This window comes from Ursus maritimus, unplaced genomic scaffold, assembly GCF_017311325.1.
Source record: "Ursus maritimus isolate PB19 unplaced genomic scaffold, ASM1731132v1 scaffold_21, whole genome shotgun sequence".
Lineage (NCBI taxonomy): Eukaryota > Metazoa > Chordata > Mammalia > Carnivora > Ursidae > Ursus > Ursus maritimus.
The window spans coordinates 15,907,708-15,919,356 of NW_024424564.1; the positions used below are offsets into that span (position 1 = coordinate 15,907,708).

At 42.8% G+C, this 11,649-nt stretch overlaps 1 protein-coding gene across 1 annotated transcript; it reads right to left on the reverse strand.

Moving 5' to 3' along the window:
• Positions 1 to 313: 313 nt before the first annotated feature.
• On the reverse strand, positions 314 to 1,529 carry LOC103656900 (glyceraldehyde-3-phosphate dehydrogenase). The gene is given in 1 exon segment (XM_008684315.2): positions 314 to 1,529. A coding segment is annotated over 1 exon segment (639 nt). The 5' UTR covers positions 1,057 to 1,529; the 3' UTR covers positions 314 to 417.
• Positions 1,530 to 11,649: the final 10,120 nt, after the last annotated feature.

Below are 11,649 nucleotides of genomic sequence, written 5' to 3' on the forward strand. Positions count from 1 at the left end.
AGGTGGTGGGTAGAGGGAGAGAATCCTGAAGCAGACTCCCCTCTGAGTGTTCAGGGGGCTCTTACTCCTTGGAGGCCATGTGGACCACAAGGTCGACCACCTGGTTGCTGTAGCCAGATTCACTGCCGTACCAGGAAATGAGCTTGACAACATGGTCACTGAGAGCAATGCCAGCCCCATCATTGAAGGTGGAAGAGTGGGTGTCACTGTGAAAGTTGTAAGAGACAACCTGGTCCTTGGTGGATCGCCGTATGCCCTTGAAGGGATCCTCTGATGCCTGTTTCACCACCTTCTTGATGTCATCAGATTTGGCAGCTTTCTCCAGGTGGCAGGTCAGATCTACCACTGACATATTGGGGGCGGGGACACAGAAGGCCATGCCAGTAAGCTTCCCATTCAGCTCAGGGATGACCTTGCCTATAGCTTTGGTAGTGCCAGTAGAAGCAGGGATGATGTCCTGGGCAGCCTTTGACCATCATGCCATAGCTTCCCAGAGGGACTGTCCATGGTCTTCTGGGTGGTAGTGATGGCCTGGACTATGGTCATGAGTCCCTCCACAATGCTGAAGTTGTCATGAATGACCTTGGCCAGAGGGGCCAAGTGGTTGATGGTGCAGGAGGCACTGCTGACAGTCTTGAGGGAGTTGTCCTACTTCTCATGGTTCACACCCACCACAGACACGGGGGCCTCAGCAGAAGGGGCAGAAATGATGACCCTCTTGGCCGCACCCTTCAAGTGAGCCCCAGCCTTCTCCATGGTAGTGAAGACCTCAGTGGACTCCACAACATACTCAGCACCGGCATCACCCCATTTGATGTTGGCAGGATCTGGCTCCTGGAAGATGGAGGTGGGCTTTCCATTGATGATAAACTTCCCATTCTCAGCCTTGACTGTGCCATGGAATTTGCCATGGGTGGAATCATACATGTGGACCATATAGTTGAGGTCAATGAAGGGGTCACTAATGGTGACAACATCCACTCTGCCAGAGTTAAAAGCAGCCTTGTTGATCAGGTGCCCAATATGGTCAAATCCATTTACTCCAGTCTTCACCATTGTGTCTCAGGGATGTGGCTGGCATTGCACCAGAAGATGCAGCTATCTGTTGAACAGGGAGGAGCAGATAGCCTAGAATCTTCTAATAATGGGGCAAGGTAGCATTGTCACCAACATCATTCTAATCCTAATCTCATATTGATAAGAAACTTGAATTTACTATATAGTTTGCAGATTTATAAAAAATGGAATATTCTTGTAAGTACAGGTTTGTACACAAAGTTCCTAGTTGAAAATATTCCTAAATTCTATTGGTCCATACTTCTGTGTTAGTCACTATATTCATACTGCATGTCATACATATTTATTTAAAACATCTCTAATAGAGATATAATGCAAGCCACACTGCTATTTTAAATATTTTGTAGCTATGTTAACAAAGTAAAAAGAAGAAGGTAAAGGGGCGTCTGGGTAGCGCAGTTGTTAGGCGTCTGCCTTCAGCTCAGGGCATGATCCTGGCATTCCTGGATCGAGTCCCAGATCGGGCTCCTCCGCTGAGAGCCTGCTTCTTCCTCTCCCACTCCCCCTGCTTGTGTTCCCTCTCTCGCTGGCTGTCCATCTCTGTCAAATAAATAAATAAAATCTCTTAAGAAAAAAAAAAGAAGAGGGTGAAATTATTTTTAATAACAGACTTTATTGACCCAACTTATCCAAAGTATTATTATTTCAACTTTCAATCAATATTAAAAGTATTAAAGAGATATTTTACGTCCTTTGTTTCATATTAAGTCTTTAAAATTCAGTGTATATCTTATACTTAGAACACAATTCAATTTAGAATAACTACAGTTCCAGTGCTCAGGAAGCCCCATGTGGCTGGTGGCTGTGACACTAGATAGCACACATTTTAAGACTCAGATCTTGCAATGCCCCAGCCCTAGAGCACATCTTGTCCAATACCCCACCCGGCTTCTGTTTACTTAATACCATTTGAGGTTGGGATTCTGAATTAGAGCTATATTGACTGAAGGTTTGCATCCCCTCCAGATTCGTATGTTGAAGCCCTAACCCCCAATGTGACGGTATTAGCATGTAAGGCCTTTAGGAAGTAATTACGTTTAGGTGAAGTCGTCAAGGTGGAGGCCCCATGAAGGGATTAGTGTCCTTATAAGAAGAGGAAGAAACCAGAGCTCTCTCTTTCTCTCATTCTCTCCACTATGTGATGACGGAGCGAGAAGACAGCCCTCTACAAGCCAGAGAGGCCCTCTCCACGAACTGAATCAGCCTGAACACAGATGGTGGGATGTCCCTGTCTCCAGAACTGTGAGAAATCAAGTTCTGTGGTATAAGCCACCCAGTCTATATAATAGTTATAACAGCCTGAGAGGATTAAGGCAGAGGGAAAGATAGAGGTAATAAAATGAAGACAGACTACTTCTGCCTCATAGTTTGGTGGAAAAGGAAGACATGTATGTAAAAGGAATAAGGGAACACAGAGGAAAGGAGAGTCAGAAAATGCAACAGAGAATGGGCAATGTTTGAGTTGGGCCTTATGAGATGAATAGGAGTTTGACGAAGAAAGAAGTAAGAAAATGACACGCGGGTCGAAAGGAACAGAAACACTGATTCAGAGCGGAACCTGTCATGTGGTGCCTGCCGAGAAGCTTAAGGGAGCTGAATTACAGGAGATCAGCTCCTCAGGGTGGGTCGGCGGCTTAAGGATTGCAAAAGGTTTGGATACACTTCTGCGCCAAATAAAAAGTGTATCTGGTTTAAAATGCTGAGGAACAAAAAACTGTGATGATGACCATCAACGTGGTTTTGCTACTTTCTGTAGTTCTACTTAGTAAAAATTAAAGCAACACACATTCTTTGATCAAGGGTCGGCTGAGCAAGCTCACAGGGAGATCCTGAAAACGACCGGTGTGAACATGCTCGTGGTCCCCGGTCATTTGTACCTAGACCAGATAGTGAAAAGAAACAGACAGGTTGGAGGCAGGGGGCATGATGGCTGAGAGAATAAGATAAGAAGCTTCTGAGTCATCAAAAGCATACACAGGGGGCGCCTGGGTGGCTCAGTCGTTAAACGCCTGCCTTCAGCTCAGGTCATGATCCCAGCGTTCTGGGATCGCGCCACATCAGGCTCCCTGCTCTGCTGGGAGCCTGCTTCTCCCTCTCCCTCTCCCACTCCCCCTACTTGTGTTCCCTCTCTTGCTGCCTCTCTCTCTCTGTGTCAAATAAATAAATAAAATCTTAAAAAAAAAAAACAAAAACAAAAACATAGACACAGATTTAGTAGCAGGGACTGTGCCAGAACTTGGGAGGTGGGAGGCAGAAGACTACAAGAGTTTGGAAGTAGAGTAATTCGAGTTGGAGTTTGGAAGGAGAACAACTCTAGCTGACAAGTCCATGAGAACGATTTGTTAAAATCAGTGGATTAGAGCGGGCTAAAAAGTTTGTGCAGGGTGTTAGATATCCAAATGGAAACAACAGTGATAGGCCATGGCCCAAGTCCTCAAGGACTATAGCAGAGGTCTGAGGAGGATGAGGGTAAGAATGGAATTCAGTGCAAATGGATGCCGTGCACTCACAACATCTTACTGAGGAAAGCTTGTGTAGCAATGGAGGCAGCAGTAGAAAGCTGGAAGAATTTTGGTCCCAACATGCTAAGATACAGGGAATGAGAGTGAATGAGTGCCTTCAGCCTAAGTACTTTGCCAGAGGTAAGCTGTCATTACGTCAAAGAGAAGCCACGTGGTTTAAATAGTGGTTCTCAAACTTTGGCTATATCCCAGAAACACTGGGGAGAGCTGGTTAGAAGCACTGACGAATTGTCATGATGTGGACCGTCAAACGCACAAGGTGTATGAGTCATTGGTATAAAGAAGAGAGATGAGGAGCGCCTGGGTGGCTCCGTAGGTTAAGTGTCTGCCTTTGGCTTAGGTCATGATCTCAGGGTCCTGGGATCGAGTCCCACATGGAGCTCCCTCCTCAGGGCAGAGTCTGCTTCTCCCTCTCCCTCTGCCCCTCCCCCCCCCAAGCTCTCCCTCTTTCTAGCTCTCTCTCTCTCAAATAAATAAATAAAATCTTTAATAAAAAAAAATAAAGAAGAGAAATGACCCTTAGTTTAATTCCCTTCTTTCATTTACTGTGAACTCGAGCAAAGTACTTAACACTGGGCCTCAATTTCCTCATCAAAAATTTAGCTACATAATACACACTTTCCAGGATCCTAGTGAGGTAAACATGGGCCACACTATAGTGGAAAGTATAAAATCATGGATCTCTGTCCTGTGAAGGGCCCATGGGGAGCTGGCAGAAGAGAGCCACCCTCTTCGTGGTCCAGTGGTCCTCTGTACTTTGTAGTCCAGAACACTTGGCTTCCCAGTGTTGGGCAGGGTAAAAGCAGAATGGCAGAACGGGAAGGCTTGTTGCTATGGTAACTACACACCGGCTCTCTCACCTTCCCCACGTGAGAGCTCCTCTTCCTGCACAGTTTGCAGTTCGTACCGAGCTCCCGCTGAGCTTCTGAGGGGCGGGTAGTATAACTGCGGTGGCACGCGGAGCGCTCCCTGGCCGCCCCAGTAAGAGGCCCTGAAGGCACCTGATGGAGTGCACAGCAAGAACTTCTCTCTTGCCTTCTCCAGATCAGAACAGCATCGCTCCATAGAGCAACAGAAAAGGGAGCATCAGGCAGATTTTTATGCTAAAACAAATTAACTCCTATTTACTAAGAAATGCAAGAGAGGGTATGAAGCTTCAGTAAATGTTTTCCTCTGAAACATATGTAGCTAGGGGAAGTTTTCAGAAATGTGTATACATATTTCTTGTGTGTATATATAGGAAGACGAGTGTGGCAGCATTTAAGAGTTTAGAAATGGATGTTACTCAATTCTCATGCTAACATTATCTGTGAGTCCATATTTTCAAAAGTGACCACTCTGTGTAAGGTTGAGCAGAATTGATCCTAGTGCTTACAAATTTTGTTTGGAAGCTGTCTCTCTTGTTACACCAAAGGCAAAATTTAGAAGTTCCACTGTGACTTCCACTTTGGAAAAACTGTTTCATGAGGTCTGTGTGGCCAAGGCTGAAGGCAGGAAGTGTTAAACTGAAATCTGGCGTGCAAAAGGATAGAAAACAGGAAATACTTAAATATGTATGTTACCAAGCTGCTCTCCTTGATGGGACTTCAGTCGGACTCCTCTAAGTCCTGTTCTTGACTGGGCCTCAAGCTTGCCCTCCACCCCCATCCTTGCCAGAGCTGCATAGCCCAGCTTTATCAACAATCCTATCAGTTGAGAGTATCGGGGAGCAAGAAGTCCCATCCCCTTCAAGGTCCTTCTAGCTGTACTGAGAATCAGAGTGGCCTGAGACAGACTAACAGGAGAAGATAAAATTGAACAACGTATGTACAGGGAACCCACACAGACATGGAAATTCCAAAGGCAGTCAAGCAAAATGAGGTATACATGTCATCTTGAATGAAGGAGAAGCTGGTAGATGTCTCGGACTTCAGGGGAAAGGAATGTACCTCACAGGATGATAAGGAGAGCAGATGTTTGGCAACTAGATGTTTACCCTGACATACAGATGGGTCACTCAGATAAAATTTTTCTCTGCTAATAACCCTTGTTCTGGGAAAGACCCCCAGTTTAGATTCTTCTATTCAGTTAAGGGAGGGGCAAAAGTTCCTCTTGAGTTCACAGGGTCTCGATTACCTTCAGCTCAAAATAATCATCAGCTTCAAAATAATCTCAAAATAATCCTCCGAAGTGGGCCCACCTTGAGGCGGCCTTCCCTTGGCCCCTATAAGAGAAAATCTCCCTCTCCCTTGATATATGATTATCCTCAATATCTAATCAAATTCCTCATGATATTCAGTCTGGACTGCTCTTTATAATTTTCCATCCACCAACGCCCCTCCCCCCAACCCTGCGTCTTGGCTGTAGGTCCTGAGTTGTCTTTATTGTATTCAGAATGGAGCCCAGTTCTATCCTGGGGGCTCTTTTCCCCTATTGCAATAGTTTCTGAATAAAATCTATCTTTACTGCTTCAACTAGCGTCTAACTCTGGTTCTTTTAGACAATATGCAGAACCAAGTTCATATATATACATTATTCCAACATTTAGGATAATATATGATCTCAAAACGCACAGGATGGTGTTTGAAGCATAAATTAACACAAGTTCTAAGAGGGTAATTGGACACTCTGTATTTGAAATCTTTTAAACATTCATACCTCATTACCCAGTCATTCAATTTCAAGAAATCAATTCTACTAAATTTGGAATAGGCCTTATATATAAATATAATCATAGCAGCATTATTTATGATAAAGAAAACCTGAAGGCAATCTAAATATCCAACGATAATTTGTTACCTACAGTACAATGCATTAATTTGAGGAAACATTGTACGGCCCTCAAAATGTTCATGAAAAGTTGCAACAGCCAAAAACATACTTATAAAGTGATGATAAGTAGAGAAATATCAGCAAAATACAAAATCACACAAAATTATGTCCTCATTTAACAAATAAATCTCTGCATGTATATTATATATGTATATATTAAAAACAGACATATGTATATGAAACGTTGAAAGTGCACCAAAATGTTAAAAAAGGGAACCTTCTGATAGGTTTTTTTCCTCCTCAAAAAGTTGGGATTCTTAGTTGCAAACAAAAGAAGTCATTCTGGCAAAATTAAGCAGAAAAGGCACTTATTAAAAGAAATTAGCTGACAGGGTGATTGAGGGGACCGGAAACAGCCTCCAGGCTGTACATCTTAGAGCGACGCCCAGGTCCGGCTGATAAGAAAACCATCACCACTGTTGCTGCCGAGTAACGCCACCAGCAGGATTCCTCTACAACTGGTGGCTGCCAGCAACTCTAGAAAGCTACCACCTTTTAAATCACAACCTCCAGACGCTGTTGTTGTCAGTTGTCACTCACTCAGCAAAAAACGGAAACAGTGTGGGGGCTATTTCTTCACGTTGCTCATCTCCAAATCAAAGTCTTGGAGGGTTTTGAGCAAAGGAGTGACATAACTGACTTCTATTACAGAGGGGATACTTCTAACTGCTGGCAGGAGAATATAAGGTGGGGGCAGAGGAGGAAGCAAGGAGGCTACTTAGGAAGGTAATGCAATAATCCAGATTGGAGGTGAAGACAGGCTGATAGAAAAGGGAGTGGTGAGAAGTGGCTGAGTTCCAGATATATTTCAATCAGATTTGCTAATGGATTACATGTAATGTGTGAAACAAAAATCAAGGGGGACTCCAAGATTTTGGCCCGAGAATTTGGAAGACCGAGAATGAGTGAGGGACAGGCGGGGCTACATAAGGAGAGATAGGTAGGCGGCTATGGGATCAGGCTAACAAAACCCATAAAAATGTAGAGGTGTAGGGAAACTAGAGATAAGGGAACAAACCAGACCACCCTGCCCTAGGCATGGGGGGGGCGGTCTTTTTTATGATAGTCACCTGTGATCAACAAAGGATAACTAGACCCTAAGAAAAGAAGTAAGCCATTAATGATGTTATCACCAGTCCTCACTTAAGCCAAGACATCACAAGAATGATATGGCCACAAGCTCCCTGGTCAGTGCTAAATAAGACTGTCAGTGGAGGCCCTCGTTGGCAACTCTGTCAGCACCCCTCTCGTTCCTGAGAGCTTTTTCTGTATCCTTGCTTAATAAACTTCTATCGCTTTACTCACTCTCCTTTGTCTGCGAGATTCATTCTTCAACTCTGTGAGACAAGAACCTAGCTCTCCTGCTTCAAGATGGGAAAGATACTGTATGGAGATGACAAGTAGCAGCTGAATACATGACAGGAGCTCAAGGTTGAAGATAGAAATAAAGAAAATGCTTTGCATAGTGGCTAGGACAGTGGGTAGGGATTTCCTGTTTGGGTCTAAGTACAATTTTGGGCATACCTGGGTTTGTTTGATCAAAATCCTATTTTCATAAAGACTAAGAAGCCTCCTAGAGGGAACTCAGGTTGAGTTTGAACCAACAGAAAATTCTTTAGACCTTGATAGTGAGAAAAGATTCTGAACAGCATGGGGACTATCACTTGGATTTACCTCTTAATCCATACCCCATAAGGACACAGAGAGGGGTATAAGTAAAAACTAAAAAGCACCTGAGCGTGGAGCACTGCTTTGAGACCCACCCTTAAGGCCTGGCTCCTTTATGGAATAGTGATCCTGCAAGAGAAAAGACCAGAGAAGTAGCATATGCCTAGAAAAGTAGCATAAGCTATTGGTGGATATGGGTTTATCAAGCCAGCTAATGTAAAACAAATCCTTGGACACCCTCTTATGGATGGTTTTGCAAGGCTTTGTGGTCCTACGTTAGGCAGTGAGGGCAAGAAACAGTGGAGTGTATGTTACTATCTTAACTTGATGTGGTTGGCTCTGCTTGGGAAGAAAACTCTGGGTAGGGTATGTATTTTCACTAAGGAAGAGTTGAAGACAATGAAGGGATTCAGAACAAATCTCTCCAAAATATGCCACTTTGGCTTGTGGACTCTTTTGAACTGAAGGCAATCAAGATTCTGTGGGCTCAGGGGAATCTTTGCTCCTCCCTTAACTGCCTAGAAGAATCTAAATGGGGAGTCTTTCTTAGAATAAGGGTTATTATCAGAGGGGTAACCGACTGGCTCAGCCGGTAGAGCATGCAACTCTAGATCTCAGAGTTGGAAGTTCCAGCCCCAAGCTGGGTAGAGAGATTACTTAAAAATAAAATCATTTTTTTAAAAAAGAATAAAAGTTATTACCAGAGATAAATTTTATCTGAGCGATTCACATGTGTGACAGGACAAACATCTAATTATCAAACATCTCCTATTTTTATGGCCCTGAGAATTGCCCTCCTCTTCTTTGAAGCCACTGGCCTTTACCCCATTCCTTGGCTCAGGATGAGCGCATAGACCTCATTTTACCTCTCTGTCTTTGAATCCCTATGTATGTGTGGTTCCCATACACATGAAATTAAATTTTATTTTCTCCTGTTAATCTGTTTCCTGTCAGTTTAATTCTTAGACCAGCCAGAGGAACTTTCGAAGGGTAGAGGAAAACTTTACCTCTCCAACAAAAGGAAGGTAGTAGGAGTACAAAAGACTGGATTATTTCTTCCCTTAGATTTAAAAACTTGACAAGATACCACATGACAGAATCCTTAGTAATGAAGGGGAGAAAAATTTGCCACCCCAAAATATGTCTCTTTGGCGTAAGGATTATCTTGAGCTGGTTATGCTTCAGAAATTGCAGAATAAAAAAGCTCTGAAAACGGAGTAGTTATTATCCTGTTGTAGGAAACATTTACCTCTACAAGGGAAGTCTCCATTTGTTAGCCTCTCCCCGTCTCTGTGCCCCCACCCACCATAAGAAGAGAAGGATGCTCCTTAATTTCTGGAAACTCTTATAAATGGAGAGGGCAATGATTTAAATCAGTATAACAGCCATAGGCTTTTTCACTGTGCCTTTCCCGTTAACCTTCCATAACTGACTTTCCCCTCCCCCCAACATCTTCCATCTTTCTGTATTTAAAGCAGTGGCTTAGGCCATTTCAGGGAGGTACTCAGTTTTCCTGGGTATCTTTCACGTATGCAGGAGGTATACATGTTATTAACTTCTGCTTATTTTCCGGTGCTGTCTTTTTTGTTATAGGTGGTGTCTCAGCCAAGAATCTAGAAGGGTAGTGGGGAAATAATTTTTCCTCCTCCACGGTTACAAGAAAAGATTCAAGATAGTTATGCTTGAATACACAAACATAATTAACCCCATCCTGAGAACTACATAGAACCGCAAGCTCCCAGTCACCCGAGCTAGACAAGACATGAAAGTAAAAATAAAATTTATAAAGTTACACGTCTTAAGAAGGCAATTGTTTTTTGAAAATGCTTCAATTGTTGAGTAGAGAAAATAAGTGCATTAAAAAGAGAGAGAAAAGAAATGTGCAATACAGCTAAAAACTTCAAAACATGAAAGCAGGAAAGTATTTCAGTCTAACAAATGAAAAAGCCAATATTTCTGCTTTTTATATGATCTTAGAAGAAATGAGTGTATTCATTAGTAGGGGCACGTCTCTAGCCCAATGTGTTTGTGGGAGAAGGACCTTTAAATAAAAAGTGGCATTTGCCTACCATTTTCAATTTAATCTCCAAAGATGTTTAAAAACTAATTATAAAATATCATTATGGGTAATTGAGTCCATCCATTTCTAAAATTAGGAAAATAAATAATTTAGATTATCCAAATGAATATGAAATGCATTGGCATAAAAAATCACAATATAAAGAATTCATTATGAAACAAATCTAACACCATTCTGAATAATTTGCATCAAAATGCACTGTGAATCTATCACAATAATTGTTACTGTCAAGATATATTTTTTCTAACAATTAACTTATCTAAATGTAATGCCATAAAGTATGAAAATGTTGTAGGTTAAAATTACTCTCATTTGTACCTATGAGATGCACATACACATACCTAGGTTATTAAAGGGAAGTAATAATAAGAGTTAACAGAGGCAGTATTTATGTGTTTTGCACGCACTGCACTTTTTTTTTTTTACAAATAATTTCTTATCAATTCAAGGAAGTGGATGTTATTACTATCCAATTTTTAAAGATAGAGAAGCCAAGGCACAGAGAAGTAAAATGCTCAGTTCTACAGCCAGTACATAGGACTGATTCGAACCTAGATAATTTAAAGAACTTGTGCTTGGGGACAACTGGGTGGCTCAGTCAGTTAAGCGTCTGCCTTCGGCTCAGGTCATGATCCCAGGGTCCTGGGATAGAGTTCGCATCAGGCTCCTTGTTCACTGGGGAGCCTGCTTCTCCCTCTTCCTGCCCTTCTCTCTTTCTCTGACAAATAAATAAATTAAACGAAAAAAAAAAATAACTTGTGCTCTTAACTGCAAACAGGATTTGCAATCAGGCAGACCCTGTATTGCCATCTCAGTAGTACCATGCTCTTGGTCAAGGTGTTCAACTTCTTTATGTCTCAAAATGTGAAAAAGAAGGACAGTAATGTATATCTCACTGAGCTATTGTGAAAGTACCGCGAGATCATGAATACGCGCGAGCTCAGCCTGGTGCCTGCCATGCCTGCTGCACCTGGCCTAAACCCACGTGGTTTCAAATGGCAGGTTCTTTCCGTAAACGGGTGTAACCTCATGCCGTGGGAGCCAGGTTGGACGAAGGCTATTTTCCTCATCCCAATCTCAATATTTGATGCTGTGCCACTAGCGAAGCAAGTCTTAGACAAATTCTGCTAAATGTCTAAGCATTCATTAGCAAGCAGTTACAAAAACAGTTCTGCACTGTCCCGAGACACTGCAATCGTTCACTTGTATGAGAGGCTCGCCCAACACCCGTTCTCAAGTTGGGATCCTTCTTCAGGTGAGGGCAGGGGACTGCGGCCTCTGTAAGGGAATGTGCTTGGCTCTTTCTCTTCTGCCTGCTTCATGCAACGGCAGGAGGGCATGTTCAATCTTCCTACACACCATCCATTTAGAACAATGTTCATTTTGCCAATGGAAATTGTTAACATCCTTATCCTAATTAACGAACTCTCCGGTGTCAGTTTTCGTAACTGTACGTGAAGTGCTGCGAGCACCTTTGGAGTGTGGATTCCT